A 15340-nucleotide genomic window follows, 5' to 3' on the forward strand; every position below is an offset into this window, starting at 1 on the left:
CTGCATTACTGGTCTTACCACAGTGTCCGCTATCCTTCTCACGGCCTGGTCCACAGTTCTCATGGCTTGTGGCGACCTGGGGCAGCTTCTGGGCCACCTCGTACTCCAGCCCAGCCACGCGGATCAGGAAACGGTCCTGGTTGATCGACTTCTTCAGGGCCTTGATATACGTCTTCACCTGCTTCTCCATGCGCTGGCGCAGGCAACTCAGGTTACAGCTCCCTATTTGGGAGAAGGGGCAGTACAGGGAAATATTATCTGTAACTGTGCGACCTGATCAATCAATTAAAATGTATTTATCAAGCATTTTTGGCATCAAGTGCTTAACCTGGCCCAGACCCACAAAGAGCAAGCCGCAGCATGGTGGCAAGTAGGTATATCAAAGAGGACATCTTGTAAATCCCAGTAATTGTGTCCAGACTGACTGACCTGTGGTGTCCCCTGGCTTGACTTCTGCCTCCAACTCAAGGGTGATGCGTGTCACTTCCTTATTGGTGGGGTTGCGGGCACGGCGCCCTTTGGACTTCTTGGTGGAGTCACATTTGAGGTTGACAAACGTCACCAGGCAGTTATTGCAGGGCTGTCCACCTCCTAGAGGCATAAACAGTACCTTGTGTCAGGAATGTTTAGGTCTTTCATGGGTTAGTTAGGGGAGGCAGCACTGGTTTGGGAACAACAGCAAATTAGACAGATTATTGGCTTCAAGATACAATCACAAGACACAAGACACAATCACAGTGACAGTTGTACACTATGTAGTGTACATAACAGCCCACAAACCCCCAAATGTGCTGCTTGATATGCACATACTGAATATGAGACATACAGAGAAAAATAATGCAGGTCTTTTTGTAAGGCCATCATTACCAAGGTCTGGCATGTAGGCCGGATGTGGCCCCTCACCTGGCCCCAGCGCTCGGCCCCTGTCCTCGGCCCGGCCCGTCAGCTTGGGGTGCAGGTGGCACTTGGCATCTTTGATCTTGAAAGAGGCAGTCTGCTTCACTGGAGGTGCGCCTGTCTCTATAGGTAAACAGAACAGTGTAGGTGGATGGGTGTAAAGAAGGATTCCACTAGAACAGAACCATTCAGTCCATGAAACAGTGGCAAAGATGGGAACAATATACAAATACATTCATGCTGACTACAACCCTAACCTTAACTCCAGATGTAACCCTATCCCTAACCTTAACTCCAGATGTAACCCTATCCCTAACCTTAACTCCAGATGTAACCCTATCCCTAACCTTAACTCCAGATGTAACCCTATCCCTAACTCCAGATGTAACCCTATCCCTAACCTTAACTCCAGATGTAACCCTATCCCTAACCTTAACTCCAGATGTAACCCTATCCCTAACTCCAGATGTAACCCTATCCCTAACCTTAACTCCAGATGTAACCCTATCCCTAACCTTAACTCCAGATGTAACCCTATCCCTAACCTTAACTCCAGATGTAACCCTATCCCTAACTCCAGATGTAACCCTATCCCTAACCTTAACTCCAGATGTAACCCTATCCCTAACCTTAACTCCAGATGTAACCCTATCCCTAACCTTAACTCCAGATGTAACCCTATCCCTAACTCCAGATGTAACCCTATCCCTAACTCCAGATGTAACCCTATCCCTACCTCCAGATGTAACCCTAATCCTAACTCCAGATGTAACCCTAATCCTAACTCCAGATATAACCCTATCCCTAACTCCAGATGTAACCCTAATCCTAACTCCAGATGTAACCCTATCCCTAACTCCAGATATAACCCTATCCCTAACTCCAGATGTAACCCTATCCCTAACCTTAACTCCAGATGTAACCCTATCCCTAACTCCAGATGTAACCCTATCCCTAACTCCAGATGTAACCCTGTCCCTAACTCCAGATGTAACCCTAATCCTAACTCCAGATGTAACCCTAATCCTAACTCCAGATATAACCCTATCCCTAACTCCAGATGTAACCCTAATCCTAACTCCAGATGTAACCCTATCCCTAACTCCAGATGTAACCCTATCCCTAACTCCAGATGTAACCCTAATCCTAACTCCAGATGTAACCCTAATCCTAACTCCAGATATAACCCTATCCCTAACTCCAGATGTAACCCTAATCCTAACTCCAGATGTAACCCTATCCCTAACTCCAGATGTAACCCTATCCCTAACTCCAGATGTAACCCTATCCCTAACTCCAGATGTAACCCTATCCCTAACTCCAGATGTAACCCTAATCCTAACTCCAGATGTAACACTATCCCTAACTCCAGATATAACCCTAACCCTAACTCCAGATGTAACCCTAACCCTAACTCCAGATATAACCCTAACCCTAACTCCAGATGTAACACTAACCCTAACTCCAGATATAACACTATCCCTAACTCCAGATGTAACCCTATCCCTAACCCTAGTTCCAGCCACAACCTTCTACCAAAGTCCTAAGAATGAATCTGAATCTGTGGGACACTGTACCTATGCAGCTCTGACTGCTGCTTGTGTTCAGTCTGGCTGGGGTTTTGCCTCGAAGGATGGGGATGCCACAGCTCATTGTATAGCTGCTGTCAGATTCTGCAAAGGATGAAACATATTGTTACAGCTTCAGTCAGAAGTCATTCAAATCAATAATACCATATCACGTTAAGAGAATAAGAGCTGCAGCAATGTGAATGGACTTGGTTATTGTATGTGGATGTCACTACCTGCCAGATAGTGAGCCTTGGAGGCACAGGTGAGGGAGCAGCTCTCTTTCTTTCCCGTTTTACTGCAGGTTAGAGTGGTCTTGGGAGCTAGGCCAGGCAGACATTTCACCAGCTCTGGATGAACATAAAAACAACATCACACAATCATACACTACTCTTTAAAGGTGCAATATGCAGAAATTGCTCAGCCATTTCTTGGTTGCTAAAATTATAATAGTTTGCTTAATTTCAGTTTATGTGACAAAACAAGCATAGTGCAGAGAATCATTGTACCATCTAAACCGCTGTGAAATATATTTTCAATAACCAAAAATATTGTATTTTCAGCGGATTGAAGCTGGTGTACCAAACCAAAAGTAAAAGATGCAAAAACAAAAAGTTAGAACAGGAATCATATAGCATGCACAGAACAGATCTGCTGCTTCTTAGACTTGCTTTCAATGAGAATGACAGATCTATAACTCATATTTCTATGTGAATAGAAAATGACACAATACAGCCTTAATTACAGGGATAGGGTTACATCTGGAGTTAGGGTTAGAGATAGGGTTACATCTGGAGTTAGGGACAGGATTACATCTGGAGTTAGGGTTAGGGATAGGGTTATATCTGGAGTTAGGGTTACATCTGGAGTTAGGGTTACATATTTTTATTTTTTTATTAATTTTTTTATTTTATATTTTTTTTACCTTTATTTAACCAGGCAAGTCAGTTAAGAACAAATTCTTATTTTCAATGATGGCCTAGGAACAGTGGGTTAACTGCCTGTTCAGGGGCAGAACGACAGATTTGTACCTTGTCGGCTCGGGGGTTTGAACTTGCAACCTTCCGGTTACTAGTCCAACGCTCTAACCAATAAACGTCTCCCTATCCACCGGATGTGTACCAAACTCACTAAAAGTGGCAGTAATAAAGCCTCCCTTGAAAAAGCCAAACCTTGACCCAGAAAATATAAAAAACTATCGGCCTATATCGAATCTCCCATTCCTCTCAATTTTTTTTGAAAAAGCTGTTGCACAGCAACTCACTGCCTTCCTGAAGACAAACAATGTAGTATACGAAACTCTTCAATCTGGTTTTAGACCCCATCATAGCACTGAGACTGCACTTGAGAAGGTGGTAAATTACCTTTTAATGGCGTCAGGCCAAGGCTCTGCATCTGTCCTCGTGCTCCTAGACCTTAGTGCTGCTTTTGATACCATCGATCACCACATTCTTTTGGAGAGATTGGAAACCAAATTGGTCTACACAGACAAGTTCAGGCCTGGCTTAGATCTTATCTGTCGGAAAGATATCAGTTTGTCTCTGTGGATGGTTTGTCCTCTGACAAATCAACTGTAAATGTTGGTGTTCCTCAAGGTTCCATTTTAGGACCACTATTGTTTTCACTATATATTTTACCTCTTGGTCACAATATTAACTTTTACTGCATTTCCAGATGATACACATCTGTACATTTCGATGAAACATGGTAAAGCCCCCAAATTGCCATCCCTGGAAGCCTGTGTTTCAGACATAAGGAAGTGGATGGCGGAAAATGTTTTACTTTTAAACTCGGACAAAACAGAGATGCTAGTTCTAGGTCCCAAGAAACAAAGAGATCTTCTGTCGGATCGAACAATTAATCTTGATGGTTATACAGTAATCTCAAATAAAACTGTGAAGGACCTCAGCGTTACTCTGGAACCTGATCTCTCTTTTGACGAACATACCAAGACTGTTTCAAGAACAGCTTTTTTCCATTCACGTAACATTACAAAAATCTGAAACTTTCTGTCCAAAAATGATAAAGAAAAATCTATTCATGCATTTGTCGCTTCTAGATTAGACTACTGCAATGCTCTACTTTCCGGCTACCCGGATAATGCACTAAATAAACTTCAGTTAGTGCTAAACACGGAAGTTAGAATCTTGACTAGAGACAAAATATGTGATGATATTACTCCAGTGCTAGCCTCTCTACACTGGCTTCATGTTAAGGCAAGGGCTGATTTCAAGGTTCAACTGCTACCCTACAAAGCATTATATGGGCTTGCTCCTACCTATCTTTCCAATTTGGTCCTGCCATATATTTGTTTTTATTTAACCTTTATTGAACTAGGCAAGTCAGTTAAGAACAAATTCTTATTTACAATGACTGCCTTGTTCAGGGGCAGTACGACAGATTTTTACCTTGTCAGCTTGAGGATTTGATCCAGCAGTCTTTCGGGTTTCTGGCCTAACGCTCTAACCACTAGGCTATGGTCACAAGATGCAGGCCTCCATATTGTCCCTAGAATTTCTAAGCAAACAGCTGGAGGCAGGGCTTTCTCCTATAGAGCTCCATTCTTATGGAATGGTCTGCCTATCCATGTGAGAGAAGCAGACTTGGTCTCAAAACCTTTAAGTCTTTATTGAAGACTCATCTCTTCAGTAGGTCCTATGATTGAGTGTAGTCTGGCCCAGGGCTGTGAAGATGAATGGAAAGGCACTGGAGCAATGAACCACCCTTGCTGTCTCTGCCTGGCCGGTTCCCCTCTCTCCACTGGGATTCTCTGCCTCTAACCCTATTACGGGGGCAGAGTCACTGGCTTACTGGTGCTCTTCCATGCCGTCCCTAGGAACGGTGCGTCACTTGAGTGGGCTGAGTCACTAACTTGATCTTCCTGTCCGGTTTGGCGCCCCCTTCGGGTTCATGCCGTGGGGAGATCTTCGTGGGCAATACTCAACCTTGTCTCAGTTTTTGGCTGTAAGTTGGTGGTTGAAGATATCCCTCTAGTGGTGTGGGGGCTGTGCATTGGCAAAGTGGGTGGACTACCTGGCCTGATGACTCCTTGCGGTCCCCAGTCCACCTGGTCATGCTGCTGCTCCAGTTTCAACTGTTCTGCTTGCGGCTATGGAACCCTGACCTGTTCACCAGACGTGCTACCTTGTCCCGGACCTGCTGTTTTCGACTCTCTCTCTCTACCACACCTGCTGTCTCTAACTCTGAATGATCGGCTATGAAAAGCCAACTGACATTTACTCCTGAGGTGCTGACCTGTTGCACCCTCTACAACCACTTTGATTATTATTATTTGACCCTGATGGTCATCTATGAACATTTGAACATCTTGGCCATGTTCTGTTATGATCTCCACCCGGCACAGCAAGAAGAGGACTGGCCACCCCTCAGAGCTTGGTTCCTCTTTAGGTTTCTTCCTAGGGTCCTGGCTTTCTAGGGAGTTTTTCCTAGCCACCGTGCTTCTACGTCTGCATTGTTTGCTGTTTGGGATTTTAGGCTGGGTTTCTGTATAGCACTTTGTGACATCGGCTGATGTAAAAAGGGCTTCATAAATACATTTGATTGATTGATTGACCATCCTTTCCATTACTTGGAACCAAATCACAATGTATGTTTCAATCTTCTGACCACTGGGTGGCAGTGTTGTTACATACCAATGCAGTCCTTCTTGTTCCAGTGAAGCTTGTATCCAGGTGGACAGGTACACTCGTAGCTGCCCTGAGTGTTTACACAGCCATATTTACAGCCACCGCGGTTTATACTGCACTCATCAATATCTGCAAAGGGAAGAAGACAGTTATGACCATGTATGTCTAGACACAGAGTCTAACACACTCATTTACATTTTAGCAGACACTTATCCAGAGCGACTTGGGTTAAGTGCCTTGCTCAAGGGCACAAATACATATTTTTTACCTAGTCAGCTCAGGGATTCAAACCATCGACCTTTCAGTTACTGACACAATACTCTTAAATGCTAGGCTACCTGCTGCCCCACACTCATATGAGTGGAAATCCAAAAAACACCAAACACATAGACATATGCACACTCACTCACTCACTCACTCACTCACTCACTCACTCACTCAGTAAACTTGGTTGCAAGAGAAGAAATAACATCAATATAACTGAGCTATCATGATAGATGAGAGAATAATTGAAAGAAACAAAGGAGAATGTGTTCTGACAGCTGCAAATGAACAGAGTTTCTGTGAAGTCAATTCTACTGTCAGTGATCACTTCTACAGAAGATGAATGTGTGTTTTGGTAAACCAGGCTGAATGCTCATTTGAAGTCTAATCCAGGGCATGTGATATCACTGCTATGCATGTCCCCTTAGTCGAAACTTCAACTTCTCTTCCCCCAAAGCTCACTCTCGTTGGGAAGAAGAACATTTGGAGGGACTTTGCAGAGCCAGATAGGAGTAAATTATAATCACTTTTTAACACACAGAAACCAAAACCACTCAAACCATACAGGAACCAGATGGAGGTTGCCTAGGAACCCAGACAGAAAATTACTTTATTAGTGTGATGAGGGGGACAAGGCAAGGCAGTGTGGCTCGGGGCTGAGTGCTCAGCCAGGCTAAGTGACAGGGACACCAGCAGAGGAACACAGATAATGACAGTGATTGATGATGTGGCCTGCAGATAGAAAATGTTCCTCCCTGTTCTGTACGGCGTGAATAACAGCCTGCGAGCCTCCAGTGCTCTGTCCCGCCATGGAGATGATGACTTCATCAAGAGTGTTTGGCTGGTGTTGAGTTGCCAGCTCCGCTCAATGCAAAGGAGATGCATCCGTCTGTCTAACAACTTGTCTGAAGTCTAACCTTCATGTTGAAGAACTCCATTTAAATAATAGAGAGCGGGAGATGGAGAGAGAATCACTTCTCTATGCCAAGCAAAGTTTATTTTTTCCTCTTATTCTTCTCAAGCTTGAAATGTGAATAGACTTTGAGTATGCTTTTATCAAGCCATCTCTAGAGCTGGCTCTGTCTGTTTCTGTTTCGGCATCCTCAGAGGAAATCAACTCATGTATCCCAGAGGCCAATGTAGGACGGGAACATAAGGGGGGAGAGTCAAAGAGAGAAGTAAAAGACTTTCAGATTGGCATGCATGCTGACAATTGTATGTGGCTGCTATCATCCGCTGGTGTCGAAGGCATTACTCCAATTCCAGGGGGGACAAAAAGAAATATGAAAATAAGCTCAGCCGGCGGCTCTTGCTTTCTTCAATAGACATCAATACCTATCATCTCCCCGACACGCATTCTTCTGCCCCAAACTCCGGTGAGACTGAGAGGCTATAGAATAGGCTAATCACAGTTTGACTGTGAAGGTCAACAGTAGACAGACAGCACCACGTCTGTAGAGCATAGATCTAGGGCTCTGCAGCATTGATCTAGGGCTGTTAGCTATAACGGGGTACCTTGTCTTGAAGATAGGTTCTTTGGGACCTTTCTTGTCTTCATTAGTCTACTAATCTACTCAATGCTTATCACGTGATTGTAACCGAGTCAAATAGAACATGTATATATATACATTGTATCTTAGTGATCAAATATCAACCTGGTTTTATGTAAACAACATATTGATTAATTCAGATGGATTTATCATGTACCAGACAGTAACACCTATCAACTCTATAGCTAGCGTGCCACCTCATATCACACCTCTCACTTTAACGCCCCAGTGTAATTCTAACGTGATGTTTTCCTAATGGCTTGAAGGAGAACGTCTCAGTCGGGGAAGTCTCTCTCAGCCAGTGATGACAGGCCTCCACACTTTCCTTGACAGCAGGTCACTGACCTTATAGGGGTTGTTTGGGGTGAGCCCATTGTTAAATTAAGCACTGAGCAGCAGTCTCTGGAGTGTTTGGGAGCTATGTTTCAACTGATAAGCTACGGCGGGGAATAGCACAACCCTGGTCACTGCTGTAGAAGAGGAGGTGCAGGGGAAGCAACATAAATCTCAGGGTTATCAAACAGTTCTAATGGGAGAGAAGAGGGAGGGAAGAGTCATTCATCATTAGGAGGACTCTACAATGGCACACAGATACACACACAGCTCTTATGCCAGGCAATTTTCCTGCCCTCTCCATCCCTCTCACTCACACATATTACCACATTCCATGTCCTGGAAATATGCTATCATAACATTCCTGCCTTGGTAGACTTGTCAAAACGAACAAGAATGGAGAAGAAATAATTGCAACGTGTTTTGTGTGTGTATATAGGCTTTCGCTCTCTCTCTCTCTCTCTCTCTCTCTCTATTTCTACACCTCCTCTGAGAGGCCCTCAGGCTCTGGAGACAGCAGCAGATTCAGAGTTGTGATACACAGACCATGAAAGGGCCGATGAAACAGCCTGATGCGCTCAAACGGGTCCCCCTCTCTCTGCCCTGCAGATCTGGCACACGAGACGGCCTACCTTTATTTCTACCACACTGGAATAGATCAACAACTTCACCACAGCGTCATGCACATACCTCTTATAATAATTGTTTGTTTTAGTGCAACAGGTGGAGTCATGTGTGCTACTGTGTACTACTCATGTCACAAAAATCAAGTCTTCCTTCACCTCGGGATTGCTAGCATTAGACTCGACTGGTCTGGTAAGCAATATGAACTAGGGAGCCATACAAACAGGCTATAAAAAAAACAAGTTGCTATAGAAGCTAGCTGCAGTAATGATAATGAAGATTCAAGTTATTATGGATAACTTAGCAGGCAGGTGTGGTTTCTAGAGAAAGTGAGGTGGACTGTGTGAGTAATGGTGTACAGACACGTTGAGAGGGGGAATAAGCATCACCTCACCTCCACAATGTGCCAGACCGTAGAGAACATAGCCTTTATGACAGAAGCACTGGAAGCTGCCGGGGGAGTTGACGCAGGAATGGTCACACGTCCGGTCAAAAGAACACTCGTCAATGTCTGGGAAGAGGGGAATATACAGAGAGAAGTTCACATTATTCACTTACACAACTTCTCAAAACTCATTTGAGATTTTATAATAGAAAAAAAAAAAAATATATATATATATATATGACGACTTGGATTAGAAATAAATTGCAATGGGACACAGCAAAATAAATAAATAATGTTTTTTAAATTGAATACCATTTTGTTTGGTATGAGACATTGGTTGCCAGTCTGAGCAGTAGCAAGAATGTTTCACCTACTGATAACAGGAGCTTTGGGCCATTTTTCAATTCCAAAGTTACCTGTCAATCATTTCACTATACCACTGTTTCTTCCACTAAAAAATAACCATTTAATGAAACTCACTATCTCAAATGTCTTATTATTGTGTTCTGAAGCCAAGTGGAAATCATTTGTCTGAGAAGCAGTTCTGCTTATCTAGGAATGTGCTGTAACGTGAGACCAGAGGCGGGTCATGATTCTGTCTGTCTAAAGAATCTCTCCAGTCATCTTCCCTGACCCTGACCCCTGCCCTCCAGGTCCACCACCTTGCACTGGGTGCACGAGAATAACTTTCTGTCTGTTGTTACTTCCTCTTATCCTTATTCCCTGCTGGACTTTATCAGATAATTGGAACACCACTGGCCTCTCATACATGTACCTCTGATATCACTCTCCATGCCTGTAAATAAAAATGGAGCCCTGGCTGAGACCATTAAAATAATAAGGTGGAGGACATTTGGGTTCGGTAGCCTACTATCCAATGTTTAAATGTCAGCAATTACATATGTCAAGTCCAGACAGCGTCTACAGAGAAGAGAGCTGGGAACTGGAGAGAACGGGGGCCTAGCTACAGCTTTACTGGAAATTTAATTGGCTAAATTGAAAAGGATAGAAAATGTAGGGAGGTTCCCAGGCATTTCATAGTCTATATTCTCCCCATCCTGAACTTTGTCTCACCTGGCTCTAAGGCACTGTCAGCCCAACATCAGAAAGATGATAATGGTTTGATAGTATACATTACATGGCAATTATAGGAATACTGCTAAAGCTAAAAAATACTGGGTTACCAAGAACAAGAAGGAAGATCTTAACTTTGTCAGCTGCAATATAGGGAGTTTTCTTTCTCTTTTTACCTTCTAGCACAGTGGACATCCCCAAATGTTCATACTTGAGGCGTAATCCCTTATACCATTGAACTCTGTCCAGCCTTGAGAGAGAAGTTACTAGTCTAGGGATGCGTCACAAATGGCACACTATTTCCTATTTATTGCAGTACTTTTACCCGGGCCCATAGGGCACCATTATATGGGGAATAGGGTGCTGTTTGAGACACAGCCAAGGAGTTTTGGCAAGCCTCTTGTGAGAATACCTCCAGCCAAAGACGTGGGATTGGGTTGAGATTAAACAACTATTAAGTGATCAGCTTTCAAAAGAGTAGACAGGGTGTCTTCGGTGCTTCAGGAGGAACACCGGGTGATGTTGAAAGTTTCTACAACCCCTAAAAGGCAACTTGGCATAAAGAGTAGATATTCATCCAGCTAAAGAAGTGGAAGTGATCCCCACTATGTTCACTTTGTGAACTCTTTCCCAATAACCTGAATGGAATCTTATAGTGTTATTGTTTAACACTGAGAAATGAGAGATGCTGAGCGGTTCGTTTTATGTATTACCACATTGGTTTATCATTTTGGGGCTAAAAAAAGCTAACTTTTACTGAGCTCTCAACTCCAAAGTCAAAAATAGAAATGAACTAGAATCATTTGTTTCATTTGAAGGCACTCTTCTGGGATATTGGGATGCAAGCCACCATCTCAGGACTGGTGTTGACTGGGGACATGCTTTGCTGCTGGGACATATTCTATTCATCTCTGATCAATAGGATTCAATGGGAAGAAGCAACCTGCAGCGTATTGTACTACACTGTACAAAGCAAGGGATGGGCTTGGATGTGTCAGGATGCCTGGGACTACGGTCGTTGTTTACCAGCAGGTACAGTGAGGTATGCGGGGGTTGGCAGGGCTAGAGGCCCATGTACGTGCAAGGGGACACGGGACCAGAGATGAGGGACACACTGAAAGAACAGTGGCTGCTGTTTTTGAATAGAATACAAACAGAAACACCCTCGTCTTGCCAATCAATCTGAACAATCTTACATTTCTGTAAGTGTGTTATTTATGGGGTGCCAGGCATATCGCCCCTACAGTGTAAGATTGAAAGAGAATGATGAAAATAAAAAAATCTAAGGCCACAGGTTTCTTTCGACAATCCTCCTCCGTCGCAGACCCACAGTGTCCCAGACTGGCCTACGACTCACCTCATCACCTCATCTCTTCCCCCCTCAGTTACACAAAATAACAATCCTTCAGAACAAATAAATATTACAACAATAGAACAGTGAAACAATGCCTGGCCGAGGCTGTTTACACAGAGTAGATAAGGCCTTTATCAGTGATGCTCCTTCTGAGGGAGACCTAGTAGGATCTGATAAGGGCACTCCCACCATGCCCTCATTGGGATCAGCAGGGGATGGGTAGGACGGGGGGCAGGAAGGGGTAAGGAATGCCTCCAGGCCCTGGACCTGGCCGGGCCAGACATGTCACGTCTTGATTGATGGACCACGCGTGGTCCTCTGTCATCTGGGAAACACTGACTGTTCAAACCAAGATAAAAGGTTGTGAAGTTCAGTTTATATATCCCAACACTGTACTATGCACTTTCTGTACTGTAGTAGGTCATTTTTTTTTACAGAATGTTACAGCACAGCCACATCTCTGATAAGGCAGGAATTCTTTTGATTGAGTTTCTAGCTCTTTTATTCACTTATGGCACTGGCTTTAAGTGGGTAGATGAGTGTTATTTGGCTTCATGCTCACCACATTTCCTTCTTCCTTTTTGCACCCCAAACTTCCCAATAACAATGGCCAGCCAGGCCAGATCTCAGCTAGCTGGGATATAGCCCTTGCTCCTGTCACCCAGCGGGGCCTGAGAAAGTGCTGGCCACACACCGCTTAACTAAGAATGAGTATATTGCTGTTGATCTTAGGACATTGTCCACTCAAAAAAAGATATGCATGAAAAACACAGCTAAGAAAAAATGTCCAAGCAGTATATTCAGCCATAAGCCTGTTCAGCTGTGATACTCTGTTGCGCTTGTGGTGGTGTGATGTTTTCTGCTATCTGTCTGCTGCATTTAAGATGTCACAGTTATTGAGCAAAAGCCAAGTGGCTGGTGTTGGGCTGAAAACCCTGAGGTTCCCAGGCAGCTACCTGTCATGGAAATACTGTACGGTCATGTGGGACTACCTAAACATGATATCTTGAAGGTCAAAACATCTAATTAAAAAATAGGAGGGGGAGGGGAGGAATCACAAGCACTAAAAAGCCAGTAGTCAACTAGAATCACACTATAGACCTGCTGAATCCTATGGCTCCCTTTCATGGCCCAGTCAGTCAGTCAGTCAGTCAGTCAGTCTGCCACCTACATGTACATGCCACCTAAACCTACATGTGGTATAGTGTGGTGTGGTGTAGTGTAGTGTGGTGTAGTGTAGTGCAGTGTAGTGTGGTGTGGTGTGGTGTGGTGTAGTGTAGTGTGGTGTAGTGTAGTGTGTTGTAGTGTAGTGTCTTGTGGTGCAGTGTTGTGTAGTGTAGTGTGGGGTGGTGGTGTGGTGTGGTGTGGTGTAGCATAGTGTAGGGTGGTGCAGTGTAGTGTGGTGCGGTGTAGTGTGGTGTAGTTAACTGTAGTGTAGTGTGGTGTAGTTAACTGTAGTGTGGTGTAGTGTGGTGTGGTGTAGTGTGGTGCAGCGTAGTGTAGTGTAGTGTGGTACAGAGTAGTGTAGTGTGGTGTGGTGTAGTTAACTGTAGTGTAGTGTAGTGTGGTATACTGTGGTGTGGTGTAGTGTGGTGTGGTGTGGTGTGGTGTGGTGCAGCGTAGTGTGGTGTGGTGTGGTGTGGTGTAGTGTAGTGTGGTGTGGTGTAGTGTAGTGTGTTGTAGTGTAGTGTAGGGTGGTGCGGTGTGGTGTAGTGTTGTGTAGTGCGGTGTGGTGTAGTGTAGTATGGTGTAGTGTAGTGTGGTGTGGTGTAGTGTAGTGTGGGTGTAGTATGGTGTAGTGTATTGTGGTGTGGTGTAGTGTAGTGTAGTTAACTGTAGTGTGGTGTAGTGTGGTGTCACGTGGTGTAGTGTAGTGGTGTGCAGTGTGGTGTTGTGTGGTGTGGTGCAGTGTAGTGTAGTGTGGTGTGGTGTGGTGTGGTGTAGTGTAGTGTGGTGTAGTGTACTGTACTGTGGTGTGGGTGTAGTGTGGTGTGGTGCAGTGTAGTGTAGTGTAGTGTAGGGTGGTGCAGTGTAGTGCAGTGTGGTGTAGTGTGGTGTGGTGTAGTGTGGTGTGGTGTAGTGTAGTGGGGTGTGGTGTACCGTAATTTAGTGTAGTGTGGTGCGGTGTAGTGTAGTGGGGTGTAGTGTGGTGTGGTGTGGGTGTAGTGCGGTGTAGTGTAGTGGGGTGTAGTGTGGTGTGGTGTGGGTGTAGTGTGGTGTAGTGTAGTGTAGGGTGGTGCAGTGTAGTGTAGTGTGGTGTGGTGTAGTGTGGGTGCAGTATGGTGTAGTATAGTGTGGTGTAGTGTGGTGTAGTATAGTGTAGTTTTGGTGTGGTGTGTGGCAGTGTAGTGTGGTGTGGTGTAGGGTAGTGTACTGTAGTGTAGTGTGGTGTACTGTGGTGAGGTGTAGTGTATTGTACTGTGGTGTGGTGTAGTGTAGTGTAGGGTGGTGTGGTGTGGGTGCAGTATGGTGTAGTATAGTGTGGTGTGGTGTGGGGCAGTGTAGTGTGGTGTGGTGTAGGGTAGGGTAGTGTACTGTAGTGTAGTGTGGTGTGGTGTGGTGTGGTGTAGTGTGGTGTAGTGTAGTGTAGGGTGGTGTGGTGTAGTGTAGGTAACTGTAGTGTAGTGTGGTGTAGTGTACTGTGGTGTGGTATAGAGTGGTGTAGGGTGGTATGGTGTGGGTGTAGTGTAGTGTGGTGTGGTATAGTGTAGTGTTGGTGTGGTGTGTGGCAGTGTAGTGTGGTGTGGTGTAGTTAAGTGTAGTGTACTGTGGTGTGGTGTAGTGTATTGTAGTGTGGTGTAGTGTACTGTGGTGTGGTGCGGTGTAGTGTGGTGTAGTGTAGGGTGGTGTGGTGTGGGTGTAGTGTGGTGTGGTATAGAGTGGTGTGGTGTGGGTGTAGTGTGGTATAGTGTGGTGTAGGGTGGTGTGGGTGTAGTGTAGTGTAGTGTAGTGTAGAGTGGTGCGGTGTATTGTAGTGTGGTGTGGTGTAGTGTTGTGTGGTGTATTGTAGTGTAGTGTAGTGTAGTGTGGTGTGGTGTGGTGCGGTGCGGTGTGGTGTAGTGTGGGTGTAGTATGGTGTAGTGTAGTGTGGTGTGGTGTGGTGTGGTAGAGTGGTGTGATGTGGCTTAGTGTATGTACCAGAGATGAGGGACACACTGAAAGAACAGTGGCTGCTGTTTTTGAATAGAATACAAACAGAAACACCCTCGTCTTGCCCTTCAATCTGAACAATCTTACATTTCTGTAAGTGTGTTATTTATGGGGTGCCAGGCATATCGCCCCTACAGTGTAAGATTGAAAGAGAATGATGATGTAGTGTGTGTATGTAGTGTGGTGTGGTGTGGTTTAGTGTAGTGTAGTGTGGTGTGGTGTAGTGTAGTGTGGTGTGGTGTTGTGTAGTTAACTGTAGTGTAGTGTGATGTAGTGTAGTGTACTGTAGTGTGGTGTAGTTTAGTGTAGTGTGGTGTGGGTGTGGTGTGGTGTGGTGTAGTGTAGTGGGGTATGGTGTAGTGTAGTGTGGTATGGGGTAGTGTAGTGTGGTATGGTGTAGGGTAGCGTGGTGTAGTGTAGTGTGGTGTGGTGTGGTGTAGTTAACTGTAGTGTACTGTGGTGTGGTGTAGTGTACTGTAGTGTGGTGTAGTGTA

The 15340-nt window shown here is 44.8% G+C and overlaps 1 protein-coding gene across 4 annotated transcripts in view; it reads right to left on the bottom strand.

The window, feature by feature from the left end:
• The window catches only part of LOC110492195 (signal peptide, CUB and EGF-like domain-containing protein 3), a 104414-nt gene that overhangs the window by 9218 nt on the left and 79856 nt on the right, over positions 1-15340 (bottom strand). For 2 of the 4 annotated variants that reach the window (XM_036947151.2, XM_036947149.2), the window contains 7 exons: positions 9278-9394; positions 6119-6241; positions 2702-2815; positions 2475-2570; positions 904-1020; positions 430-591; positions 19-222 (listed from right to left, as the gene is read on the bottom strand). In XM_036947151.2, coding sequence (XP_036803046.1) covers positions 19-222; positions 430-591; positions 904-1020; positions 2475-2570; positions 2702-2815; positions 6119-6241; positions 9278-9394 — 933 coding nt within the window. Of the gene's footprint in view, positions 1-18; positions 223-429; positions 592-867; positions 1021-2474; positions 2571-2701; positions 2816-6118; positions 6242-9277; positions 9395-15340 lie in introns of all 4 variants that reach the window. The other 2 variants (XM_036947150.2, XM_036947148.2) reach the window with 1 other exon arrangement.

The sequence above is a fragment of the Oncorhynchus mykiss genome, chromosome 16 (assembly GCF_057628025.1).
Source record: "Oncorhynchus mykiss isolate SJ-2025 chromosome 16, ASM5762802v1, whole genome shotgun sequence".
NCBI lineage: Eukaryota > Metazoa > Chordata > Actinopteri > Salmoniformes > Salmonidae > Oncorhynchus > Oncorhynchus mykiss.